Below are 27,446 nucleotides of genomic sequence, written 5' to 3'. Positions count from 1 at the left end.
CAGCTCTCCTGCCGCTCAGTGTCTACCTTCAATTTGGCACCGGCCCGTTAGCCAATCAGAGCTCGTGGACCGGCAGCCAAAGCTCCTGATTGGCTGCCGGACCGCGAGCTTTGATTGGCTCATGGATCGGCGCCTAATTGAAGATAAAGTGACACCTGCACCGCCGCCGGAGACTGAGGGGCAGGAGAGGCGCACGCTGCGCTCTCCTCCCCTCACACACAGGACTGCAGCAGTGCGGTAAGCAGCAGGGGAAGGGAAGGGGGGGGGGGGGCATGTGTACCTGGCATTGGGGGCATATCTGGCACTGGAGGGACATGTATATCTGGCACTGGGAGCATATCTGGCACTGTGGGGACATGTGTATCTGGCACTGGGGTCATCTCTGTATCTGGCACTGGGGGTATATCTAGCACTGTGGGGGCATTTCTGTATGTGGCACTGGGGACATATCTGGCACTGGGGGCATATCTGGCACTGAGGGGGTATTTCTGAATCTGGCACTGGGGGCATATCTGGCACTGAGGGGGTATTTCTGTATCTGGCACTGGGGGCAATGTATATCTGACACAGTGGGGGCATTTGTGTATCTGGCACTGTGGGGCAATGTGTATCTGGCACTGTGGGGCAATGTATATCTGGCACTGTGGGGCAATGTATATCTGGCACTGTGGGGCAACGTGTATCTGGCACTATTGGGGTCATATGTGTATTTGCCCCCCCCCCCATATGTGTATCACGCCCCCATTTTCATTGACCATGCCCCATGTTGCATTTGGCCACACCTATTTTTTTCGGCGCGCGCACACACAGTACCTTTAAGACATTTTTTCTACTTGCACCCCTGATATATATATATTTTATAGATGTGTCCTTGGTTAGCGACTTGCTAGGCAGCGGGTATATCGGAAACATGGCTACATCAACCAGCTGTAGAGGTGATGGAGTATACTGTGACCGGAGCCGAGTGCTGCACATAATGTCATAGTGCTGCACTCGGCTCCTGCCACTGAGGAGTCAGCACTTTGGTGTCACCCCTTGGGGGGGCGACACCCCATGAGTGATGCCTTTGCTCTTGTTAGGTCTTTTTATCACACAGACCAGCTTTAATCAATGGGTTTTCATGTTCCTAAAAATTTCAACTATAACAAGGATATTTTTATGGTTCATAAAGCTGCTCTATCTTTGACTGTTACCTATATTATTCACTACAGAACTGAATAAATACTATTTGTTTATTATTGTATATTCACCTAATTTGTTTCTTTTTTAAAATTTGTCTTAATACTATCATACTTACTGTTCATCTATGAGTATTTTTTTTGTCCCTGTAGTAGATTGTAAGCTTGCGAGCAGGGTCTTCTTACCTCTATGTCTGTCTCTTATTACAGAGTCTTGTTTTATTACTGTTTGTTCACAATTGTAAAGCACAATGGAATATGCTAGTACTATATAAGTAACTGTTAATACATAACTGTTCTTATCATGTTTCTAACATACTGAAATATTAGTATATTAAATTGGCTCTTACTTACATTTAGTAGGGGGGCTGTCACAGCCAGGAGAGGAGAGCCGAGCCCTGTCATACACAGACCCCCGGCTTCTATGGACTGCATCAACTGCAGCCCTTAGAAGCCGGTTTGGGCTGCGCAAAAGTCAGGAAGTTATTTTATAGTATATTACAGCTGCACATTACTTATAAGGGGTAATATTGATGAAGAATGTAAAAGCAAAATAATAAAATCTTCTTTCCCAGACAGTCTGCGGCTCAACACCACTGATGTGGAACTATAACTGCTACTTGGTGGCTGCTGTCTATACTGGGATTTATAATCAACCAAATTGGTAAATGTAAATATACAGCTTGCAATATTTTGTACAGATTGAAATATTGCTCATACATTGAAACAATTTTAGAAAATGAAATAGAGATACTTTTAAATAAACTTACATGTAAATTCTTGTTTGGTGATATTTTGACATTTTCTCTTTGTACATTTCTTCCCTTGTAGGAGCTGCGTTTTTTATTTGACGACATCATACACTGTTCTAGTGAAGATAAAAAAACATACATTTTTTTTAGGCAGTCATAAAATGATTTCAACAAAACAGTCTTAAGGTAGGTACACACTAGACCCCCGGCTTCTATGGACTGCATCAACTGCAGCCCTTAGAAGCCGGTTTGGGCTGCGCAAAAGTCAGGAGTAATATCGTCTACTGTTTTCCTTTGACTCCCGGGCGGCCGTTATAGTGTGTATACACTGAAGGATATCGCTAACGATATTGTTCAGTGACGTCATGCTGCGGCCGGCCCGTACATGCAGTTTTGGACAATATTGTCCAAAGTAAGCTGCATGCACAGATGACGGTATGCACATACACACTGGCCGATACACTGCATACACAGTGGCCGATATTACAAACAATATTGCGAAGAAGGGTAAAAATTTGCGATATCATTTAAAACATCGCCCAGTGTGTATGCACCTTTACACTGTTAATGTGTTTTTGTTATTCATTAGATAAACAAACTTACTGCGAAAAAAATAGCAAAAACATAATTGACATTACCACCTAACATAATAATTCACTGCTGTACCCATTACCGATGCTACTCTGTGTGACTACGTTTTCCCGGCTCCTCCGTTTTACATACTGCCCCTGCTGAAAAACTTGATGTAAAGGGTTGATGTATGAGTGAGAAGATTAATCACACACACCACTATTAATAGATTGTGAATTATGATTGGTAATCCCGCTCACTCTTTCCCTCTGTTGACATTTAAAGTTAGTGTTATTGATTTACTGATTCTGTGGTACAGAACTGGCAGAGAGTAACAGCTGCATGTAGCGGTCCCTGGGGCTCTGGGTATGGGGACAGCGCATGTCTGTGAAACATTTCCCAGGATGAAATGCAGCTTTTACGATGTTTCAAAAGAGAGACATTAAGGGCATGTTTCTTTGTGCAGTCATATTCAAATGGAGGACACATTCTGAGTTTAAACAGGACACACATCATCTGAAAGCCGTCGCTAAAATGGAAAATTCATACACACTTAAGATTACATTTCACTTTAGTTAGATCCTCCACTTCGCTGTCAGTTTGTTTTTACTCATAGCTATCACACACATATTAATTACAATATTGTTTTACAGCATTCTTTCATTGATGTCAACTGTGTTTCAGTTTTCCTGACATTCTCTTAACTATACAATATTCTGTCAGTGTTATGTTAAATATTGTATGCAACCAGACTGTCAAACAAAACCACATAAATACTTCAAATACAAATGATATTTATTTTTACAGTATCTTCTGTGTCTATTCATTAAGTATCTCTTTCACATCCTATTTCATTTGAATTTGTTGTACCTATTTTCTCTTTTTACACTCAGGATCCATCAGATAAATGGCAGCAGTTTCAGTCACTGTAGTTTAATGGTCAAATTTTTAGTCAATGAGATCAATTAGTAAAGCAGAAGTAGATTAATCACTGAATCTGACCAACTACTAAGCCATGCCTTTATAGCAATGGTACTGGGAGCTCAGACCGCAGGTGCCGTCTCCCGTGCATGTCCGGTACAGAAAAGTTATCACGCTGATAAAGTCATGTGAAATCTCAGCACAAAGTGGAATAGCTTGGTAAGTGACCAAAAGAGGTTCTATTAACACCAATAATATTAATATCAGTGTTCCCTGATTTGTCTATTTGATTTTTTTAATGGAATCAGTATCCCCATCTGTAAGAGCAGCAGTAGTCCTACTGTTATTAATAACTGATTTTAGGTCCAATTGTTAGTTTTTGTATGTGCAAAGGAAAATTTTAAATGATGCATTCTTAGGTTTCAATCAGGCAGAGAACACACCTTTGTAGACAACTATGTAAAAATAATATTGGAAAGAGGAATTCTTGGAATCACAACCAGGACAACTATCGCTAGGAACTCTATGGCGGCATGGGATGAATGACTAGATATTTTAGTACATAATCTAAAAGTGCATGGAATACAGTTTATTTTGCAGTTGGTTTTGAATATGATATCGTCCTAATGGTGGCCTTAATTAATGATACACATTTGTAGTGGATTTCTGAAGTTTCGCATCACTTGGCGGGTCATTTCCAGCATTATTGTTGCAATTTCTTGACTAAGCTCACTTTCATTTGTCTGTCTACGTTAACAAGCAGAATTTGTTACTAGGCGGCAAATAATCATCATCAGCTTCATGAAAGGCCTCTACACAGCCAACAGGGACATCTGAAAGCTGAGATCTACAAACCTGGAGGCTGTTATAGGCCAAGAAATGACAATATCATATTCAAAACCAATTGAAAAGAAACTGTATTCCATGCACTGTTAGATTATGTACTAAAATTGGGAATAGCATTTACCATTACATTTTAGTTAATCTTTAAAATCTGGGATTTTTTTTTTTTTGCCTTACCCTGTACATTTTAAAGATCTCAATAAAGGCAAAATAATTATTTGAACATTTTCATGGCGTAATCTATTTGCATGCGTGTCAGACATCAGCTGGCTCAGTTAGCAGTAGGGCATTTTACTGTAGGCATGAGCTACTTGACCCACAGTAAGAATGTGATAAATGATAGTCAGACATTGTTATTGTTTGTGAGCAGAGCTGGTTCTGCTGTCTGGATGTTTGTCTGTGTGCTGCTGTAAAGAAACGAGAAAGATAACACTCCATTTGCACCATAATACATGCTTTACAATTACTGGCTTAGCATCACACTGTCCCTTCACAAGATGGTTTATTTTATTAAAATAAAATCTATAATCCCAAAAATACAGCATTAAAACAGCAGAAAGAGGATTTGGGGTAACAAATCCTCATATCAAATGTTCTATACACACTCTCTCCATGGTGTAAATTTCAAATGTTCTATGTATTATCTGCAGAGCCGGCCATAGGCATAGGCAAACTACGCAATTGCCTAGGGCATTTGATATGACTAGGGGCATCAGCAGCTTCTGCTGATTAAAATGACATGCGGCATGCCTATATTCTGTAGCATTTCATATGCAGATACAGCCACAGTCTCACAGAGTATATAGGCATGCTGCATATAATTTTAATCAGCAGAAGCTGCTTGTGTATCCTAGCCACATAGCAATGCAAATAAGATGCATTTTCATTAAAAAAAAGGTGCCAGATGTTATCATTGGGGCAATATTTATGAGGACACATCTGTATCCAAGCAGAGGCAGAGGTCACAATGTTAGTAGCAGTGTGAGTGATGTGTGTATGTGAGTGGGTTGGTTGTGCAGTAGTGTTCAGAATATGTGTAAGGAGCATTATGTGTGTCATGTAAAAATGCATTAATAATGTGCAACATATGTGTAGGGGGCACTATGTGTGTCATTATGTGTATACGGGCATTAATGATGTGCGGCATATGTGTAACAGGGTACTACTGTATGTGTCATTATGTGTATAGGGGCACTAATAATGTGCAGCAAATGTGTAGGGGGCACTATGTGTGTCATTATGTGTATAAGGGCATTACTAAGGTGCGGCTTATGTGTAAGGGGCACTATGCGTGTCATTATGTGTATAAGGGCATTACTAATGTGCGGCATATTTGTAAGGGACATTATGTGTAAAAGGGCATTAATAAAGGTCGTCATAATGTGTAAGGCGCATTATGTTTATAAGGACTGATAAAGCTAAATATTTATCTTATATAACACCCTTTATGAGGTCTAAGAACACTGTACGCTATTCACGTATGGAGTACCGTAAGGGTACGCACATTGCGTAACAATCGCTTAGCCGTAGTCGAGACGCTCAAGCGTCACGTTCGCTCACGGCCAAGAGATCACAGGCAGGCACGCTATTGGCTGCCGACTAACGTAATGATTCGCTATAGCGTAGCGGACGCTCGGGACCACGAGGAGATCACCAGCGGCGCAGACGCTCACAATGTTAAACCTTTATATCTAAACCATAAACAATGTAATATGCAGTAAAACCTTAGTGTAGAGATAGGGTGTAGATGCAACACAGTGTAACCTTATTAACTTAAAAGCTGTTCGAGCGTCACCGACGCTCTGAGAATACTTAACACTATAAGAAATACACAGATACCGTGCTTAGGGTCTAACGCCTTATATGAATGTTATTACTTACAAAAAGAATAATACAATACAAGTCACACACTACAATATAACATAGACTAACTAACCAGATAACTACACAGGAAATACAATATAATACAATTACGTTTGCAGGAAAATTAAGAGAGAAAGGGGAGAAGAGAGAGAGAGAGAAATGGCCCACAATAACAAGAAATACAATATGATTGCGGAGAAAACTTACGCACAAAGGGGAACGATCGCATGCGCCTCTGGACATCCAGCTCCCGATTATCAGCAATGAGAACCGTTGAAGAGTGAGCTGGATGTGATCGGCTTGTCTATTTATGCCCCACACACAATACAATTCAATGGTCCCTACAATCTCATAGTTCATTGGACACAGGAATTCCTCCTCGCATTATAACAAAAGGTCATAGGTTGATTCATACAGGTGGGCTGTGACAATTTCCAACTGCTCAGGTGGGTGGGAAACTAGGTTTCCCGCCGCATGGATAAGTAAGTGCAAATAATAGTAAATGGACATAAACTTCTTATGTCCATAACTATTCGCACGAGCGATTAATTCGCTTCAAACCAACACCGGAATATTGCTAATTAAATACTCTTCCGATGGATACTAAACACCACTGTATTACTCCTGTCTGACCCTTCGTATCAAACAAAGAGGGATTTCTCCGTACATGAACATTCTACATTAACCAAACTTTCAGATTTTATCAAAGGGACCATAATCTACAAAATACATTATATGGTAAAAATATGTAACGAAAGAGTCGCCCGCTAGACGCATACAATCTCTACCGTAAATGCGCATACCGTGCGCCAGCGAGTGCCCGCAACAGCGAGTATGCGCACGCACGGGAGAGCGCACGCATGCGCAGCAGGGACACATATGAGGTGCAAATATGGCAGTGTGCATAGTGATATTTTTCTGACTTTGACAGTCCACCCTTTGGCAGTCAACAATAACTGCCACTTCCTAAAACATTTCAAAACGAGAAAAATATATATGTCAGGGGTTAATACATTTCCATGGTTGGGTAAGGGAGGAGAGAGGAGAAGGTGTGAAGAGGGTATGACCTAGTGAGATAGCAGAAGCATGTGTGTATGAATCCGTGTTTGGGGGTCATGTACCATCGTGCCGTACGTGTTTTAAATCAAGCTTCGAGGTATTGCGAAGTATACATTTGAATTCCTTCTTATCCCGTGGAACGGGTCTGTGGATGGGTTGTCAAACTTTACCGAGCTCTTTTCGGATTTTGGTTGCAACAAAATGGGGAGCACATTTTAGTTGATGATACATGAATGGGGGAATATGTGATTGCTGATATCTGTGCCTGTATTCCCTATCGACTATGTGTGTAATTACCTGAAGGTTGTAGAGATGAAGAAAAGACATAATTACGGTAAATGCAGTGGTATTCTATGTCAGGTTAATGAACATTTGTCGGTTGAAGTCTTGTTCGGTGTCTGTTGAATGCAGTCTTCTTTGTGCTTTTGCCAAAAGGCGTGTGGGCAAAAAGCTTTGTCAATGTCCATAGGCTTACAAAAGTGTTGGGCTAGCGTAATTTTAAAATTTCTAGGGAAACTGGGGGTCTATGGCATTGTTCATCAAAATCTGTGTATAAGGTTGTCAAAACTTCTTCTTTAATCCATCAGTTGTCTGTATACAGGATCATCAAATTCCTCGTCAAACGTAGGTCTTTTTACCTTGGAAAAACCAGAAAAAACGGGTGAAAGAAACGGACCGTAGAAATCGCATTTTCATCACATCATTGTTTCTACATTTGGGTCATAAATCAAATCCATTGGGATTACAATTTCCTCACTCCTTAGACTCATCACCCTAGTACTTTGTTTGCACTTCATTAAAGCCTGACCGCATCTAAATATCAAGCCAATCGTTATGACAACACCTAAGATACATAGGAGAAACTTCCCTACATCCATTATGACTCCTTGAGCCCATTCTCCTAAACCAGAGAACCAATTTCGCGGGTTCAACCATGACACCCAACCAGTCAGCTCATTACCTACAGCAGCAAGAGTGAGATTGTGTCTCCTGCGAAATTCCCACTTCAATTGGAGAATATCGTCCATCTTTTGGTCTATGACCTCGACCGGGTCCTCGGTACTATTCGTTATATATGTGCAGCATTTCACGCCGTACTGCGTTGCCAGTGTGACACAATATCCGCCTGTCACTGCTGTGAGATAATTAAGAACCATTCTATGCTGAACCAGTTCTGTTTTATAAGCTTGAAGTTCTCTTCCAGTATACCTAAACGTGTCATCATACATTTCTGTGATATTGTCTAACAAATTTGCAAGCGCAGATATGTATTTATAATTCAACACTCCTCTGGCGGTGCGAGTGATGTCTAACGCGATTAGAAACTGAATCCCGGTGGATTCATGGATCATGTCAGAGGCCGGATGCTCTGTTCTTTCTATCAGGTGCCGTTTAACTACGTGCTCGTAGTGGGTGTGAGTATAAGGAGCTTGGGCAACACGGTGTATATCTTTCATTTTGGCATGTGATACAGTCATTACCTCAGGCAGTACTTTTCCAATATAACACAATCCTTCAGAGTTTGGGGCAAGCCACTTATACGCCTTCCTCCCGCATATGAAATATGCATCATCGGGGAGAACATATGGGATGGAGTAGGACATAACCATATTACACATCTTCCATGTGAAATCTCCTAACCCTAATGCTCCCATCTGTTTAGTACACGTATCAGTTTGTACGATATGTGCGCAGTATCCTGGTGATACCTCTCCAACTCTCGTAATCCTACTTCCTAGGGTATACCTATATCGGAAAGATTTTTCTCTACTGGCTATGTGGCGTATAAGCTCTGTATCTGTCGGCATTCTATCTGCTCTATATGAAAAGGTCATGGTTTGGTTACTCCATGACACTTCCCAATTTCCCGGCTTTCGGGGATTGGAGATGTTAAAACATATTAGGGACCTATCCACATGATATTGGTGGAGCTTCAAACTAGGAGGACTGGAGATATTAAACCTCCTGTCCACCGGTCTCCCACCCTTTAGCTCAAGTACCTCCCCTATCGTTAAAGGAAATGGTACTAGTCCTGATTTGCTATGACCTTGAGGTACTTGAGAGCATACCCAACAATCTGTTTGATTTAACACACTACCCACTAAGGAGTGATAGTCACTCAATGGATGTCGGTCCATGTGGATATTAAAACTGGATTGGCATTTCTTGATGCACCCATCCTCAACTACGTTGTCACAGAGCCTACAGATACAGTTTTCTTCAGCTAACAATCCTTCACAATTCCTTCTATTGTCAATGCTATCATATCGTTTTCTGATACTCGCCTTTACTTGTTGATTAGGTTGCTCTTGGAAAACTACGCCTCCATCTCTGTCATCAGAACCCATTCCAGAACCTTTCTCGACCTCCATGGTACTCTCGCCGGAACAGACTGCTCTGGTCAACATCATGGTCAACAGGAAAATCCGGATCACAGTCTCTTGAGGCAAGTCCATCTTATAGGAGGAAACGAAGAAGAATGAGAAGGGGAAAAAATAATTTTGAGGGAGAGGGGATGGGAAGTGGAGAAAAACAATAAAAGGGAACAGGGAATCGACAACTGCTTTTGATCTTGTGATTTTCAATGCTCAGGTGCCGCCTCAGTCCTCCTGGAACAGACACTCCAGTGATACAACTTCCTCTACCGTCTGTTCCTTATCACGGGACCTCTCTGGATCAGCAACCTTCTTACAATGGGACGAATGAACCCAAGTCTCTCTCTCGGCAACTTTCAATGCTGTAGTGCTAGTCAATAAGACTTGGTATGGTCCTTCCCATCTGTCAATAAGGCAACCTGAGCGTAGAAAATTCTGTATCATTACATAATCCCCAGGTTCAATGTCATGACAATTACTATCTGGTAAATCAGGAATCACCAACTTCAAATTATCATTTTGATTCCTTAGCTGTTTACTCATGTTAATCAAGTATTTTACAGTCACTTCATTGTTACACTTCAAATCATCCTGAGGGTTAATCATAACATGCGGTTGTCGACCAAACAAGATTTCAAAGGGAGACAGATTAAGAGGGGACCTGGGAGTGGTTCTGATGCTGTACAGTGCAATGGGTAAAGCTTCTGGCCATGTCAATCCTGTCTCTGCCATAACTTTGCTCAGTTTATTTTTAATAGTGCTGTTCACTCTTTCCACCTTCGCACTCGCCTGTGGACGGTATGGAGTGTGCAGCTTGCTATCAATTCCCATCAACTTACACATTCCTTGAAAGACATCACCTGTAAAATGGGTACCCCTATCACTTTCGATAATTCTAGGGATACCATATCTACATACAAATTCCTGCACAATTTTCTTAGCAGTAAACATAGCGGTATTTGTGGCCGCAGGAAATGCTTCGACCCAATTTGAAAAAGCATCTATACAAACAAGTACATTTTTCAAATTTCGACAAGGGGGTAATTGAATGAAGTCAATCTGTATTACCTGGAAAGGGCCGCCTGCAGGTGGGATATGAGATGGTTCTGTTGGTATTGCCTTTCCGATATTCTTTCTCAAGCATGTAAGGCATGACATTGCTCTCTTACTTGCATGAGATGAGAATCCTGGGGCGTACCAATATGCTCTTACCAACTTGCACATTCCTTCCTTGCCCAGATGAGTCAGCCCGTGAGCTGCCTCAGCTAAACATGGAAGATATGCTCTGGGGGCCACCGGTTTACCATGTCCATCCGTCCAGAGTCCTGAGGACTCCTGGCCATATCCCTTTGCCTTCCAGACTGCCTTTTCCTGTGTGGAACACAAATTTTGCATTTCACACAACTTCTGTGTGTTGATGGTATTAAATACCATCAGTTGTGTGGTGTCTGTCTGTCTGGGGGTACCGGCTGCTAACTTAGCAGCTTCGTCTGCTCGGCTGTTACCAAGTGATACTGGGTCTTGACTATATGTGTGTGCTTTACACTTGATAACAGCCACTCTGTCGGGTTCCTGTATCGCTGTTAGAAGCCTTTTGATGTGAGCTGCATGCGCTACCGGTGTACCAGCTGCCGTCATGAAATTTCTGAGGCGCCATAGGGCTCCGAAATCATGGACTACCCCGAATGCGTATCTAGAGTCGGTGTAGATATTGGCTGATTTGCCCTTAGCCAATTCACATGCTCTGGTTAGGGCGACCAGTTCAGCAACCTGGGCTGAGTGAGGTGGGCCTAGCGGTTCTGCTTCTATGGTGCCTTGGTCATCTACGACTGCGTATCCAGTACACAAGTCTCCCGAGTCTGACTGTCTGTGACAACTACCGTCCGTGTAGAAAGTTAGATCTACATCTTCCAGTGGGTTGTCACTGATGTCAGGCCTTGCGGTAAAATTTTGGGTCAAATATTCCATACAATCATGTGTGTCCTCCTTTGTATCAAATCCTCCTTCCCCACCACTCTCATCCTCCACCCTTTGTGCCTGTCCAGGCACACCTGGGAGATATGTTGCAGGATTTAATGCACTGCATCTCCTTATGGTGATGTTTACGGGGGCCATTAGTGCCAATTCCCATCTTGTAAACCGCGCTGATGAGACGTGCCTGGTTTGGGCAGAATTTAGCAAGGCTGACACTGCATGTGGTGTATGAATTGTGAGGTTGTGACCTAGCACTACATCTTCGCTTTTTGTTACTAGCAATGCTATCGCAGCAACGCTTCGCAAGCATGTGGGGAGGGATCGTGCTACCGTATCTAGCTGAGCGCTGTAGTATGCTACCGGCCTGCTGGCATCACCGTGCTTTTGGGTTAGGACGCCTGCCGCGCAACCAGCACTTTCTGTTCCGTACAGCTCAAAGGGTTTCCCATAGTCTGGCATACCTAATGCTGGTGCCTGCGTTAGGCACTGTTTAAGTCTCTCAAATGCCATCTCGGACTCGTCTGTATGCGAAATCCGATCAGGTTTGTTTGAGGAGACCATCTCCTGCAAAGGTAACGCTAGAATGGAAAACCCTGGGATCCAGTTACGGCAATACCCACACATTCCTAAAAATGTTCTGATCTGTTGCTGGGTTTATGGCAGAGTCATGTCTCTAATTGCTTGAATTCTATCAGCGGTCAGGTGTCTCAGTCCTTGTGTTAGACAGTGTCCCAAATATTTTACTTTAGTTTGGCATAATTGCAACTTGTCTTTGGAAACCTTGTGTCCTGTGTCTGAAAGATGAAACAGGAGCTGTTTCGTATCTTTCAGGGATGCTTCCACTGAATCAGAACACAGTAGTAGATCATCCACGTACTGTATTAATACTGATCAACTCTCTGGTTGGAAAATAAGATTTTACTTACCGATAAATCTATTTCTCGTAGTCCGTAGTGGATGCTGGGGACTCCGTCAGGACCATGGGGATTAGCGGCTCCGCAGGAGACAGGGCACAAAAATAAAGCTTTAGGATCAGGTGGTGTGCACTGGCTCCTCCCCCTATGACCCTCCTCCAAGCCTCAGTTAGGATACTGTGCCCGGACGAGCGTACACAATAAGGAAGGATTTTGAATCCCGGGTAAGACTCATACCAGCCACACCAATCACACCGTACAACTTGTGATCTGAACCCAGTTAACAGTATGACAACGTAGGAGCCTCTGAACAGACGGCTCACAACAAGAACAACCCGATTTTTTTGTAACAATAACTATGTACAAGTATTGCAGACAATCCGCACTTGGGATGGGCGCCCAGCATCCACTACGGACTACGAGAAATAGATTTATCGGTAAGTAAAATCTTATTTTCTCTAACGTCCTAGTGGATGCTGGGGACTCCGTCAGGACCATGGGGATTATACCAAAGCTCCCAAACGGGCGGGAGAGTGCGGATAACTCTGCAGCACCGAATGAGAGAACTCCAGGTCCTCTTTTGCCAGGGTATCAAATTTGTAGAATTTTACAAACGTGTTCTCCCCCGACCACGTAGCTGCTCGGCAGAGTTGTAATGCCGAGACCCTTCGGGCAGCCGCCCAGGATGAGCCCACCTTCCTTGTGGAATGGGCCTTGACAGATTTAGGCTGTGGCAGGCCTGCCACAGAATGTGCAAGTTGAATTGTGCTACAAATCCAACGAGCAATCGTCTGCTTAGAAGCAGGAGCACCCAGCTTGTTGGGTGCATACAGTATAAACAGCGAGTCAGATTTTCTGACTCCAGCCGTCCTTGATATATATATTTTCAATGCCCTGACAACGTCCAGCAACTTGGAATCCTCCAAATCGCTAGTAGCCGCAGGCACCACAATAGGCTGGTTCAGGTGAAACGCTGACACCACCTTAGGCAGAAAATGAGGACGCGTCCGCAGTTCTGCCCTGTCCGAATGGAAAATCAGATATGGGCTTTTATACGATAAAGCCGCCAATTCTGACACTCTCCTGGCTGAAGCCAGGGCTAGTAGCATGGTTACTTTCCATGTAAGATATTTCAAATCCGCCGATTTGAGTGGCTCAAACCAATGGGATTTGAGAAAATCCAAAACTACATTAAGGTCCCACGGAGCCACTGGGGGCACAACCGGGGGCTGTATATGTAGTACTCCTTTTACAAAAGTCTGGACTTCAGGAACTGAAGCCAATTCTTTCTGGAAGAAAATCGACAGGGCCGAAATTTGAACCTTAATGGACCCCAACTTGAGGCCCATAGACAATCCTGTTTGCAGGAAATGTAGGAATCGACCCAATTGAAATTCCTCCGTGGGGGCCTTCCTGGCCTCGCACCACGCAACATATTTTCTCCAAATGCGGTGATAATGTTGTGCAGTCACCTCCTTCCTGGCTTTAACCAGTGTAGGAATGACCTCTTCCGGAATGCCTTTTTCCCTTAGAATTCGGCGTTCAACCGCCACGCCGTCAAACGCAGCCGCGGTAATTCTTGGAATAGACACGGTCCCTGCTGAATCAGGTCCCGTCTTAGAGGTAGAGGCCACGGATTTTCCGTGAGCATCTCCTGAAGTTCCGGGTACCAAGTTCTTCTTGGCCAATCCGGAGCCACGAGTATCGTTCTTACTCCCCTTTGCCGTATAATTCTCAGTACTTTGGGTATGAGAGGCAGAGGAGGAAACACATACACTGACTGGAACACCCACGGTGTTACCAGAGCGTCCACAGCTATTGCCTGAGGGTCTCTTGACCTGGCGCAATACCTGTCCAGTTTTTTGTTGAGGCGAGACGCCATCATATCCACCTTTGGTTTTTCCCAACGGTTCACAATCATGTGGAAGACTTCTGGATGAAGTCCCCACTCTCCCGGGTGTAGATCGTGTCTGCTGAGGAAGTCTGCTTCCCAGTTGTCCACTCCCGGAATGAACACTGCTGACAGTGCTATCACATGATCTTCCGCCCAGCGAAGAATCCTTGCAGCTTCTGCCATTGCTCTCCTGCTTCTTGTGCCGCCCTGTCTGTTTACGTGGGCGACTGCCGTGATGTTGTCCGACTGGATCAACACCGGCTGACCCTGAAGCAGGGGTTTTGCCAGGCTTAGAGCATTGTAAATCGCTCTTAGCTCCAGTATATTTATGTGAAGAGACATCTCCAGGCTTGACCATACTCCCTGGAAGTTTCTTCCCTGTGTGACCGCTCCCCAGCCTCTCAGACTGGCATCCGTGGTCACCAGGACCCAGTCCTGTATGCCGAATCTGCGGCCTTCTAACAGATGAGCACTCTGTAACCACCACAGAAGAGACACCCTTGTCCGTGGCGATAAGGTTATCCGCTGATGCATTTGCAGATGCGATCCGGACCATTTGTCCAGCAGATCCCACTGAAAAGTTCGTGCGTGGAATCTGCCGAATGGGATTGCTTCGTAAGAAGCCACCATCTTTCCCAGGACTCTTGTGCATTGATGCACAGACACTTTTCCTGGTTTTAGGAGGTTCCTGACAAGTTCGGATAACTCCTTGGCTTTCTCCTCCGGAAGAAACACCTTTTTCTGAACCGTGTCCAGAATCATTCCCAGGAACAGCAGACGTGTTGTCGGGGTCAACTGAGATTTTGGGAAATTCAGAATCCACCCGTGTTGTTGCAGCACTACTTGGGTTAGTGCTACTCCGTCCTCCAGCTGTTCTCTGGACCTTGCCCTTATCAGGAGATCGTCCAAGTAAGGGATAATTAATACGCCTCTTCTTCGCAGAAGAATCATAATTTCGGCCATTACCTTGGTAAAGACCCGAGGTGCCGTGGACAATCCAAACGGCAGCATCTGAAACTGATAATGACAGTTTTGCACCACGAACCTGAGGTACCCTTGATGTGAAGGGCAAATTGGGACATGCAGGTAAGCATCTTTTATGTCCAGGGACACCATAAAGTCCCCTTCTTCCAGATTCGCTATCACTGCTCTGAGTGATTCCATCTTGAACTTGAATTTTTGTATGTACAGGTTCAAAGATTTCAGATTTAGAATAGGTCTTACCGAGCCGTCCGGCTTCGGTACCACAAATAGCGTGGAGTAATACCCCTTTCCCTGTTGTAGGAGGGGTACCTTGACTATCACCTGCTGAGAAAACAGCTTGTGAATGGCTTCCAATACCGTCGCCCTGTCTGAGGGAGACGTTGGCAAAGCAGACTTTAGGAACCGGCGAGGGGGAGACTTCTCGAATTCCAACCTGTAACCCTGAGATACTACCTGCAGGATCCAGGGGTCCACCTGTGAGCAAGCCCACTGCGCGCTGAAATTCTTGAGTCGACCCCCCACCGCTCCTGAGTCCGCTTGTAAAGCCCCAGCGTCATGCTGAGGGCTTTGCAGAACCCGCGGAGGGCTTCTGTTCCTGGGAAGGAGCTGCTTGCTGCCCTCTCTTACCCTTTCCTCTGCCTCGGGGCAGATATGAGTGGCCTTTTGCCCGCTTGTTCTTATAGGACCAAAAGGACTGCGGCTGAAAAGACGGTGTCTTTTTCTGTTGGGAGGGGGTCTGAGGTAAAAAGGTGGATTTCCCGGCAGTTGCCGTGGCCACCAAATCCGATAGACCGACGCCAAATAATTCCTCCCCTTTATACGGCAATACTTCCATATGCCGTTTGGAATCCGCATCACCTGACCACTGTCGTGTCCATAAACTTCTTCTGGCAGATATGGACATCGCACTTACTCTCGATGCCAGAGTGCAAATATCCCTCTGAGCATCTCGCATATAAAGAAAAGCATCCTTTAATTGCTCTAAAGTCTGTAAAATACTGTCCCTATCCAGGGTATCAATATTTTCAGTCAGGGAATCCGACCAGACCACTCCAGCACTGCACATCCAGGCTGAGGCGATGGCTGGTCGCAGTATAACACCAGTATGTGTGTATATACTTTTTAGAGTAGTTTCCAGCCTCCTATCAGCTGGATCCTTGAGGGCGGCCGTATCAGGAGACGGTAACGCCACTTGTTTTGATAAGCGTGTGAGCGCCTTATCCACCTTAGGGGGTGTTTCCCAGCGCGCCCTAACCTCTGGCGGGAAAGGGTATAATGCCAATAACTTTTTAGAAATTAGCCCTTTTCTATCTGGGTTAACCCACGCTTCATCACATACATCATTCAATTCCTCTGATTCAGGAAAAACTACAGGTAGTTTTTTCACCCCCCACATAATACCCCTTTTTGTGGTACTTGTAGTATCAGAGATATGCAAAGTCTCCTTCATTGCCGTGATCATATAACGTGTGGCCCTACTGGAAAATACGTTTGTTTCTTCACCGTCGACACTAGATTCAGTGTCCGTGTCTGGGTCTGTATCGACCGACTCAGGTAAAGGGCGTTTTACAGCCCCTGACGGTGTCTGAGACGCCTGGGCAGGTACCAACTGGTTTGACGGCCGTCTCATGTCGTCAACTGATTTTTGTAATGTGCTGACATTATCACGTAATTCCATAAACAAAGCCATCCATTCCGGTGTCGACTCCCTAGGGGGTGACATCACCATTACCGGCAATTGCTCTGCCTCCACACCAACATCGTCCTCATACATGTCGACACACACGTACCGACACACAGCAGACACACAGGGAATGCTCTATTGAAGACAGGACCCCACTAGCCCTTTGGGGAGACAGAGGGAGAGTTTGCCAGCACACACCCAAGCGCTATAATATATATGGGAACAACCCTATATAAGTGTTGTATCCTTATAGCAGCTTAAATATATTAATATCGCCAAAAAAAGTGCCCCCCCTCTCTGTTTTACCCTGTTTCTGTAGTGCTGTGCAGGGGAGAGTCCTGGGAGCCTTCCTCACAGCGGAGCTGAGCAGGAAAATGGCGCTGTGTGCTGAGGAGAATAAGCCCCGCCCCCTATTTCGGCTGGCTCTTCTCCGGAATCTGTGAGATTTGGCAGGGGTTAAATACATCCATATAGCCTCAAAGGGCTATATGTGATGTATTTTTAGCCATAAAAAGGTATTATACATTGCTGCCCAGGGCGCCCCCCCAACGCCCTGCACCCTCCGTGACCGTTGTGTGAAGTGTGCTGACAACAATGGCGCACAGCTGCAGTGCTGTGCGCTACCTCAGGAAGACTGAAAAGTCTTCTGCCGCCTGCTTCTGGACCTCTTCCATCTTCGGCATCTGCAAGGGGGGTCGGCGGCGCGGCTCCGGGACGAACCCCAGGGTGAGACCTGTGTTCCGACTCCCTCTGGAGCTAATGGTGTCCAGTAGCCTAAGAAGCCAATCCATCCTGCACGCAGGTGAGTTCACTTCTCTCCCCTAAGTCCCTCGATGCAGTGAGCCTGTTGCCAGCAGGACTCACTGAAAATAAAAAACCTAAAAAACTTTTTCTAAGCAGCTCTTTAGGAGAGCCACCTAGATTGCACCCTGCTCGGACGGGCACAAAAACCTATCTGAGGCTTGGAGGAGGGTCATAGGGGGAGGAGCCAGTGCACACCACCTGATCCTAAAGCTTTATTTTTGTGCCCTGTCTCCTGCGGAGCCGCTAATCCCCATGGTCCTGACGGAGTCCCCAGCATCCACTAGGACGTTAGAGAAAGACTGTAAACAATCATGCAAAGCCTGGGAAAATATACTTGGACTGTCTATGAAACCTTGTGGTAATCGAGTCCATGTGTATTGGACTCCTCTGTATGTGAATGCAAACAAGTATTGGCTGTCAGGGTGCAGAGGTACCGAAAAGAAGGCGGAGCAGAGGTCAATAACAGTGAAAAATTTCGCAGTGGGAGGGATTTGCATAAGGATGACAGCTGGATTTGGCACTACGGGGAACTGACTCTCAACTATTTTGTTAATCCCCCTTAGATCCTGCACTAGCCTGTAACCCCTCCCCCCACTCTTTCACAGGGAAGATGGGACTATTGGCAGTGCTGGACGTTCTTACCAGAATGCCCTGTTGTAGCAAGCGCTCTATTACGGGATACACTCCTAACTCCACCTCTGGCTTCAGAGGGTATTGTGGGATTTTTGGAGCTATCCTACCATCTTTTACTTGTACAACTACCGGAGCTACGTTTGCCATTAATCCAGTGTCCTGTCCATCTTTAGTCCAAAGTGACTCTGGTATCTGGGATGTCATTTCTTCTACTTGGGATGGAGTCCTATTTGTCATAATGGTATGTGACATTAATTTTGATGGGGAGTCTAACATGTCTCGCACTTCCTGAGCGTGATTCTCAGGTATGTCCAAGAATACACCTTCAGGAGTACAATAAATGACGCACCCCATTTTACACAATAAGTCTCTTCCCAGGAGATTAGTCGGTGCCGATGCAGCCAGCAAAAAGGAATGCTTGGTATGTAAAGGCCCTATTGTAATCTCGGCTGGTTTGCTAACAGGGTAGTGCTGGACTACTCCCGTTACTCCTATGGCTGGAATTGTCTTACCAGTGGTTCTCATGCCCACTGTCGAATTTATCACTGATTTGGCCGCCCCCGTATCTACAAGAAAGTTTAATGTTTTACCAGCTACATTTATTGGGTTCACTTCCAAGATTTGCAATCAATTTTACTGGCTGGAGATTACAGGTATGGCCACACCCCTATTGGGTATGGTGACCTCCCTGAATCCCGCTGGCAGCAACTACTTGTGAGGGAGTTAGCTGGGAACTACCAGAGGCGTGCCAGTCTCTGTTCGGGGGGTATCTTTTTGTTTCCCCTGTATGTGGCTCATAACTCCGTCTCTGCGGACCTTGCTCCCAATGTCGTGTGTCGTGTCGTTGTCTAGGGGGTTGGTATGATCTTTGCGAATTTTTCGCTCGACAATCTCGTGCTATGTGTCCCTGTTTATGACAAAAATAACATGTTACCACATTTGACTTACCCACAGGGTTTGGTGATATAAACACAGGCTGTTTTGTGGTCAGGGCCTGTATACTTACTGACATTAACTTATCTCCTTGTGACTCCCTGTGTCTGGTGATATTCCGGTCGTGATCAATAGCAGCCTCTCTCAAAGTAGCCACCGACAGACCTCGCCAACATGGTTGTGTGGTCTGTACCCTGGTCTTTAATGCCTCTTTTAAACCATCCATTAGCACAGATACTGCTACTTCTTGGTGATTAGCATTGGTCCTAATGTCCTCTATGCCAGTGTACTTTGCCATTTCTAATAATGCCCGGTGAAAATAATCAGCAGCTGTTTCTGTCTCTTTTTGTTTAATGGAAAAAATTCTATTCCATTTGGCCACAGCTGGAAAATACTCCTTTAACTGTAAATTTATTCTTTTTACATTGTCTTTGTTGTACACATCTGTAAGAGGTACATCCTGATCCAGTCCACAGTCAGCTAAAAATTGAGCTGCGTCGACATTGGAGGGTAAACAAGCCCTCAGCAATATCTGCCAATCTTTGTTATTGGGCTCTAAAGTGTTTCCTAGGTCTCTGATGTATTTTTGGCTAGCAACTAAGTCTTTTCTAGGATCAGGGAATTCAGACACTATGGTTCTTAATTCCATTCGGGAAAACGGGCTGTACATGGCAATGTTCCTGATAGGAGTGACTCCTGTGGTGTCCGTTTTCCCATTTGGGACTGCTATTACCCTCACGGGAGCAAGTTTAACAACATCATTCTGTGTAGATTCTACAGTCTGTGGTGAAATGGTTTCAGCATAGTGTATGGTGCCGTACTTACCCGTTGATACGACCTCACCTGTCCCTCCGCTAGGGGGCTTTGTTACTAATCTTATGGGTTGGGCCGTGCCTACTGTCGTTTCTGATATAGTGGCTGCTAGAGAGAGCGCCGATATTGTTGCCGATTCGTTCTCTTGATCACACTCCTGGGGAAAGTTCAAAACAGGGTACAACTTGCACGGGTTAATACTTGCATGGGTTAACTTATTAACATTATCCTTAACATTTATACAGTTGCTAAGTGCCTGTTTGTTACCCCCTGATGCGTCATTCTCCGCAACCAATTTCTCTCCTGATATGTATGGTGGCGGTGGGGCCGTGGCTATCAGTTTCCTGATAGGGCCAGATCCCGCCGCCTGAGCCAATCCTCTCTGTATTTCACCCTCCTGTTGCCATAACTGCAAATAATCATAATGTTGGATTCGTCTCTTTGCTGATTTAATGAGACATATCCTTCTCCTTAAATTTTGCAACACTTCAGGGCTGAAGCTGCCTACTCTTGGGAATTTCTCCCCGTCATGTACAGTCATTTTCTCCCATTCATCACATAAAATTTCTGTGTGTCTTCCGTATTTTTCACACATTACATACCTTGCCGACCCGACTGGTCGGTTTACAGAATCAACCCAAACCGAGGTTGATCGCCCCCTTCCTGAACAACTGGCCCCCATAATTTGCAGGTGTTGCTTGCTCTACCTCTGACCTCTATATCAGGGTGTTCAGCGAACCCTTACAAAAAACCAAAATATTCAAAGATAGGTTGACGGTGAAGTTTACCGAGCACCTCACTCACTCACCCACGCCGACCAATATGCCCACACACTGATATAGTGCTGGCGTACTCAACCCAGGGCCCCTATTAACCTTCGTTTACTGGAACATGTGAGTGTGATCCGAAGAGCATTAACCCTTTCCAGTAAAGGTGGGGTTGTCGGATAATTCCTGAGTGACCAGCGAACTTGCCTTTTTGATAAAATAAAAAATTACACAAATCACGTTAGAATGTACAAATAGCGTTTATGACCGGGTTTGTACACAAATGGTACTGGTCAGGTTACTAACTAATGCACACAATTACGTGCGGTACAATCGTTCAGTACATAAGCAACTAATCTTATGTACGGAGCGACCAGTGGAATCGACATTCAGCAGCTGCGAATTCCTTCAGCCTGAGCTTTTATGGCCTATATGGGTGTTGCACCAACCCTTCTTGGTGTTGTGCCTTGTCTCTATAGCGGACTTCTTTGTACCTAGACCTCCTGGTCTGTTATACGACCTCCTGGTCTGACCTCCTGGTCTGCTATACCTCCTGGTCCGCTACACTCTAATGCTCAAATTTTATGTTTAACCAGAGATGCCTCCCTAGCCACCACGTATGTCACTTACACGTATGTACCTTCACGAGAACTCGATGATTTCTGTGGTTCAATCCCCAAAATTGTAAAAACAAACACTCACTCACCACATATACACTCTTGTTTCTATTTCTATTTCTGCGCAGACATTTTCTTTAGACCAGATGTGTTGTAAATTTGGAGAAGGATCTGTTAATTTAAATTTCGAATACTAAAATAAACTTGCGCTATTTATCGCCTGTTGCGCTACTTATCGCCTGTTGCGCTATTTATCGCCTGTTGCGCTATTTATCGCCTTGCGCTATTTATCGCCTGTTGCGCTATTTATCGCCTTGCCACCTTTTCGCTTGTTAAAAATCAACACTATCGTGTGACTTGAGTTACGTGGGCGTACCCAGACGCTCCGTTGCGTAATTTACGCTGCGTTCGTCGGCCTTTGCGTACGCAAGTCTCAGCCCTTTGTTAGAGACACGTGTACACAAAACCAATGTCCACCGTAACACAATGTACACGTTTATCAATGTAGATGATCCTCGATCATCTACTGAACCCCACACCAATCTCTCCTTGTCCTTTAGGTAGAGCTGCGTGTGTGCTTTACACTTTATCCCTTAATATATTACTTTTACACTTTAACTATGAAATAGCGACAAATCTCTCTTAGCACGTTTTATCAATTTATAAAATGGCAACCAGGAGAGTGATATATGAAAATACACGAAAAAGAAATGCAGATATGCGTGTGTGCGTACGCAAGATAGAAAAAAACAGTTTTAAAAGACACTAGCGTGTTGTTCTTACCTCCGGTTCCGGATTCCCTCAGCACCCTTTACCAAGCGAAGCAGACGCTTATCCCGTCAGCACTGCGAAGAATATGATCTCCCGCCCTTTGCTGATGGATAATGTCTGCTGAAATTACCTAGCAGAGATATGTGAAGGACAGGACGAGCCGCCAATTGATAAAGCTAAATATTTATCTTTATATAACACCCTTTATGAGGTCTAAGAACACTGTACGCTATTCACGTATGGAGTACCGTAAGGGTACGCACGTTGCGTAACAATCGCTTAGCCGTAGTCGAGGCGCTCAAGCGTCACGTTCGCTCACGGCCAAGAGATAACAGGCAGGCACGCTATTGGCTGCCGACTAACGTAATGATTCGCTATAGCGTAGCGGACGCTCGGGACCACGAGGAGATCACCAGCGGCGCAGACGCTCACAATGTTAAACCTTTATATCTAAACCATAAACAATGTAATATGCAGTAAAACCTTAGTGTAGAGATAGGGTGTAGATGCAACACAGTGTAACCTTATTAACTTAAAAGCTGTTCGAGCGTCACCGACGCTCTGAGAATACTTAACACTATAAGAAATACACAGATACCGTGCTTAGGGTCTAACGCCTTATATGAATGTTATTACTTGCAAAAAGAATAATACAATACAAGTCACACACTACAATATAACATAGACTAACTAACCAGATAACTACACAGGAAATACAATATAATACAATTACGTTTGCAGGAAAATTAAGAGAGAAAGGGGAGAAGAGAGAGAGAGAGAAATGGCCCACAATAACAAGAAATACAATATGATTGCGGAGAAAACTTACGCACAAAGGGGAACGATCGCATGCGCCTCTGGACATCCAGCTCCCGATTATCAGCAATGAGAACCGTGGAAGAGTGAGCTGGATGTGATCGGCTTGTCTATTTATGCCCCACACACAATACAATTCAATGGTCCCTACAATCTCATAGTTCATTGGACACAGGAATTCCTCCTCGCATTATAACAAAAGGTCATAGGTTGATTCATACAGGTGGGCTGTGACAATTTCCAACTGCTCAGGTGGGTGGAAAACTAGGTTTCCCGCCGCATGGATAAGTAAGTGCAAATAATAGTAAATGGACATAAACTTCTTATGTCCATAACTATTCGCACGAGCGATTAATTCGCTTCAAACCAACACCGGAATATTGCTAATTAAATACTCTTCCGATGGATACTAAACACCACTGTATTACTCCTGTCTGACCCTTCGTATCAAACAAAGAGGGATTTCTCCGTACATGAACATTCTACATTAACCAAACTTTCAGATTCTATCAAAGGGACCATAATCTACAAAATACATTATATGGTAAAAATATGTAACGAAAGAGTCGCCCGCTAGACGCATTCAATCTCTACCGTAAATGCGCATACCGTGCGCCTGCGGGTGCCCGCAACAGCGAGTATGCGCAAGCACGGGAGAGCGCACGCATGCGCAGCAGGGACACATATGAGGTGCAAATATGGCAGTGTGCATAGTGATATTTTTCTGACTTTGACAGGACATTAAAAATGTGTCTTATATGTGTAAGGGGCATTACTGTGTGGCATTGTGTATAAGGTGCTCTACTATGTGGCGTTGCGTATAGAAAGGGCACTACTGTGTTTTCTAATGTGAATAAAGAGCAATAGGGTGTGACGTAATGTGAATAAGGGGCACTACTGTGAAGAGTAACGTTTATAAGGTAAAGTGATATACTGTGGGATGTAATATGAATTATGAACACTATCGCATGATCAACTGTGAATGAAGTTGCAGTACTGTGTGGCGTAATTGGAATTGGGGTTACTATTGTGTGGCCATGCCGCTTGCCAGCAAAAACACACACCTTTTTTGGGCTGTGCACCAAATGTGCAAACTGTTCCTATTTAAAATATTGGGGGTACAAACACCAAAATAAGGACTGCTATGGGTGAGGGGTGATGGTGCTGGGAAAGAGGTGCAAGGTCAGAGGTGGAAACAGCAGTGGTGCTAGGGGCACCAGCCAAAATCTTGCCTAGGGCATCATATTGGTTAGGGCCGGCTCTGATTATCTGCAGAAGCAAGACAAGGAGTGAGACAGTGTGACTCACTGCCAGAGCACTTGTCCTCAGTTCACAGCTCAGTGCATTATTTTATGAGCAAGACCGCAGCACAAAGTATGTGCTGTATTATAAAACATCCCCGTGTGGAGGCTGCATTTTATATTACGTCACAAGATAAGAGACATGACAGTTTAGATACATGTTCCTGGAAACAATTAAGTACAAGGAAAATTAGGCTAAGTGGCATATGTGCTATTTTCTAGCGCGAAGAATGATTTTCTACAGCTGCTTACTGCAGAATTAGAAAATCTTTCTCGCTATAATTTACCATTAAAACTTTGCCCGTGCAGCCGTGGTATACTCAGGTTCCCAGCACTACAAGCTGGCAGCGGAAAATGCTGACTCCCGCAGACATAGTGGTTAGGGGCAGATTTAAGGGTCCTATCACCCTTAGTGACTACAGTAATGACCACTGCCTCCCAATATTATTATTTCATTATGTGGGTATAAGCATGTGGTGATTGGCAGTTGAATGTAATATAATATATAAAAAAAAAGGCCATGAACTCTGACATTTAATTTTTTTTAAATTACTGTACATATACATATATACTAAGTAGGACAGTTTACAAGGGCGTTTACTCCGAAAAGGTAATACATTAAACATGGGTGCAATGTGTGTGGCGTAGTCCCCCCCCCCCCCCCCGGACCCACCGCACACACTGTACCCATTATCGTTAAGCCATTGACTGTAACCCATTCCCCAAAGTCTCGACCATTGATGGAAATGTGAGTATCCCTAATGATTATGGGGTCTATTCATCATCACTTAACTGCGCTCGCCACCTGTCAGCATTCTGGAAGTCGGGATCCCAGCGTCGGTATGCTGACCGCCGTGATCCCGACCATCGGTCACCCGTACCCAACCCCCCTCCACTCATAGCTGCATCCACTGCTGAATGTCCTCCTGTCCCCATCTCTTTGTGCTGGCTATCTGTCCTGTCCCCATCTCTTCATGTTAGCACTTGTACAGTTGTTAATGTTGCGCAGTGGCGTAACTTCTAGAGACACTTACGCCACTGCCCTCCTTGCTCCAGATGTCAGGGGGGCACTAAGAAGGAAAGACCGAGGGGGCTGTTGAACAAGGATAGATCTCTCTCCACTCATTTAATAATGATTTGCAACAGTCACTACTGATGCTGTCCTTGCTCACAGGACCCCTTTGTATTCCCCTTGAGATAAAGAGTCTTGGAATATGTGATAGCAGCAGCAGAGTGGGGCACATCAAAGTGTATATAGACCCTCAATTCGACCCGATTGCACGCTGCACTTCTTCACAGCGGTGCGATCGGGTCTGGAATGCGCATGTGCGGCGTGTGCATTGCACACGCGCGTCGTTGCCCGGCGACATCTGTTGCCGGGCGACATCTGTTGCCGGACAACGACGCTGACAGCCAAGAAAGCGGTCAAGCGGGGACCGCAAGAAGATTGACAGCAGGAAGGCGTTCCGGGGCGTCAACTGACCATTTGAAGGCGTTTTCAGGGAGTGATAAGAAAAACGCAGGCATGTCCAGGCGAACAGAGGGCGGATGTCTGACGTCAAAGCCGTGGACATCATCGCTGGATCCGTCGCACAAGGTAAGTATGTCCAGGGCTGGTCTTGTTTTATGTGAAACTTTTTTAGCATAGCAGGGCTGCACAAGCGATCGCAGCCCTGCTATGCTAAAGTACACTCCCCCATAGGCGGAGATTAGTTGATCGCACCAGCAGCAAAAAGTTGCTTGGTGCGATCAACTCGGAATGAGGGCCATAGTGAGCTACAGCTCTGTTGTTTCTAATATTATGAAATAAAGGAGAGCAGAATTTGTTTTAAGGATGTGTACTAATTGTTACAATAAAACTTTAAGGACTCTATTTATTATCATTTGCAGGCAGCACCTGAAAATAAAGATTCCTTCTTGCCGCAATTAGCTGCAATAAGGAATCTTTCTCCCAGATGTACCATTGGCGAGTTACCGGGACAGGGGCTCCCATAGGAGTAAATAGTAAATCACAGCAACAACTGATATGTAATTGCAATCACATTACTTCCTCCTTTGCCCCCTCAGCTATGCTAATGAGCAGGCGCTGACAGACGTCAGCACATGTGCAACCTGAAGACACTTGGAAGCACCAAATTCTATTTTGCCTACGGGTGCCCGGTGTGAACTTACGCCGATGACGCTGCAAGTGCACAGACTCAAAACAGCGCTGACTCTCAGGAGACAGCGCTGCAAGGGAAAAGTATCTCACTTGTGAAAAGCTGAATCCGCAGAATGAGCAGCTTTTCGGAGGTGATAATTTTCTAATATATAAATGATGAATCGCTCTCATTTTTACAATGAAATTGTGGTGAAGTCAAATCTAATGTATCACTGGCTATATGTTGTTCATCATGAATAGATCCCTTAGAAAGAAAGGATGCTACTTTGAAGTTCCTCTCTGTACTACAGTTTGAGAAGGTGATAAGGTTGATGATGATTATGAGAATGATAATTATGATACATGTGTTGAGCTTCAACAAGTTATTGAAGAAAATGTTGTTTGTGTAGCAGTAAGGAAGCCAAAAGAACCACCACAAGTCCTGTCTAGATAAGGACATTGCCATTCCTAGATTAAGGACAAGGTGATACGGTGATCGGGAAGCTGATACGTGTTTTTTCCATTCGGTGATGAGCCAAACATACAAAGTGAGAGGAGACAAGGTAGGTCTGATCATTTCCAGAATCTAGCTATAAGATATTTGGTTGCAGAAAGAATGTATGAGGCCAATTTTGCAGAATTTTTATCAGTTTCATCTCTAGTATCATAGTAGAAAGGACCTCAGGTCCTTATTGACTGGACAAGGAAGCAGAGAGGATAAGAGATCTCGGACCCTATTTCAGAAGGCAGATATCACTGGGCAGCATCATCAAATATAAAGGAACATGCCAGTCTGGCCACAGTTCCTCCCAACAGGTGGGAAGAGTCATACAGTACGCC

The 27,446-nt window shown here is 44.6% G+C and overlaps 1 protein-coding gene across 6 annotated transcripts in view; it reads right to left on the bottom strand.

Moving 5' to 3' along the window:
* SIPA1L2 (signal induced proliferation associated 1 like 2) overlaps positions 1-27,446 on the bottom strand; it is a 795,004-nt gene that overhangs the window by 193,151 nt on the left and 574,407 nt on the right. For all 6 annotated transcript variants that reach the window (XM_063917773.1, XM_063917774.1, XM_063917772.1 and 3 more), the window contains one exon: positions 1,949-2,046. In XM_063917773.1, coding sequence (XP_063773843.1) covers positions 1,949-2,046 — 98 coding nt within the window. The remainder of the gene's footprint in view (positions 1-1,948; positions 2,047-27,446) is intronic.

The sequence above is a fragment of the Pseudophryne corroboree genome, chromosome 4 (assembly GCF_028390025.1).
Source record: "Pseudophryne corroboree isolate aPseCor3 chromosome 4, aPseCor3.hap2, whole genome shotgun sequence".
In the NCBI taxonomy this organism is placed as follows: Eukaryota; Metazoa; Chordata; class Amphibia; order Anura; family Myobatrachidae; genus Pseudophryne; species Pseudophryne corroboree.
Note: the sequence above shows the minus strand (reverse complement) of the source record. Positions and strands in the feature narration are given on the sequence as shown.